This window comes from Amphimedon queenslandica, unplaced genomic scaffold, assembly GCF_000090795.2.
Source record: "Amphimedon queenslandica unplaced genomic scaffold, v1.1 AMPQUscaffold_975_Cont27009, whole genome shotgun sequence".
NCBI lineage: Eukaryota > Metazoa > Porifera > Demospongiae > Haplosclerida > Niphatidae > Amphimedon > Amphimedon queenslandica.
This window is the reverse complement of record NW_003558676.1, coordinates 1-1,089: the sequence shown is the minus strand read 5'-3', so window position 1 is coordinate 1,089 and position 1,089 is coordinate 1. Positions and strand designations below refer to the sequence as shown.

Here is a 1,089-nt window from a genome sequence, read left to right as displayed (position 1 = left end):
CCTATTGCAGTACTTACTCTACAAGGCTTAGGTGAGGCTTATCTCCAACCAGTGAATGGCTCATCTTGTGGAGCATCAAACTTTAATTCAATATATGAATAGGAAGGATTGAAAGAAAAATAAACATGTTGATCAATCTCAGCTTGTACGTGTTTCTTCTCAATGAACTACAGAAATAAATATCTTCATGCACATGTACTTGTATAATGTACCTCAATGAGTGCACTCAATTTCTCAGCTGCAGTGAAGGTCACCAATTCTTTAGCTCTTTTCTCCTCATAATAAATCTGTCCAGCATATGTCATATTCTCTACTATGCCAGTGGAAACAACCATTTTATCTACACAAATATATTTATAATCATAATAAATTATGTGTATTATTATTCCCTGTGTTGATGTACATGTCTTACTATTAAAATCTGAACTAATCTCAGTACAAGGTATTGGAGCAGTTGCTTCTTCATGCTGTGGTTCTTCATGATCCTTTGACTCTTCTACTCTTTCATTATCTTGCTCTTCATTTCCCTCATGTAATGGCTCACCTCCAGTCTCCCCCTCTTCCTCTACTCCCTCATTACTAGTAGACTCTCCTATATAGTGGAATAGATTCAGTTCATTATATACTAGTACACACTCACTCACTCATTACTCACCTTGTCCTCCACTCCTACCTCCTGGTGGATCTTTAGACTTATCAGAATCACTGGATGAATCACTATTACCATCTTCCACTTCTTCCTCAGTTTCTTCTTCTGCTTGTTCCTCTTGCTGCTCCTCCTCTTCCTCTGACTCGTCTCCATTAGTTGATGATTTGAGTAGACGTTTCTCTCCAACAATAGATACCAAACAGAACTCTTTACGTTGAATGGATCCATACCAACTATCAGGTTTAAACTCTCCTCCCTCGACTATTAAAAATTGGTAAGGAAGACTGGGTGTGCTCACGGGAGCTATAGCAAACTTGAGATGACAACTAAAAGCTGGTCGTCCTGTTAAATCAACGCAGTGCTGTATTTCTAATATGAGCCGTTTGAGGAGAGGCTTTGAGAGTGATACTGCATACACAGCACTCACTAGGACAGTATTA

The 1,089-nt window shown here is 38.8% G+C and overlaps 1 protein-coding gene across 1 annotated transcript; it reads right to left on the bottom strand.

Moving 5' to 3' along the window:
* Nucleotides 1-35: 35 nt before the first annotated feature.
* LOC105316363 (neurofilament medium polypeptide-like) lies at nt 36-1,010 on the bottom strand (the record flags this gene model as incomplete). Its single annotated transcript, XM_011411200.2, has 4 exons — nt 36-167; nt 213-340; nt 413-592; nt 656-1,010. Coding segments are annotated over 4 exons (792 nt in total), but the record flags the coding sequence as incomplete, so codon positions are not given.
* Between the last annotated feature and the right edge of the window lie 79 nt (nt 1,011-1,089).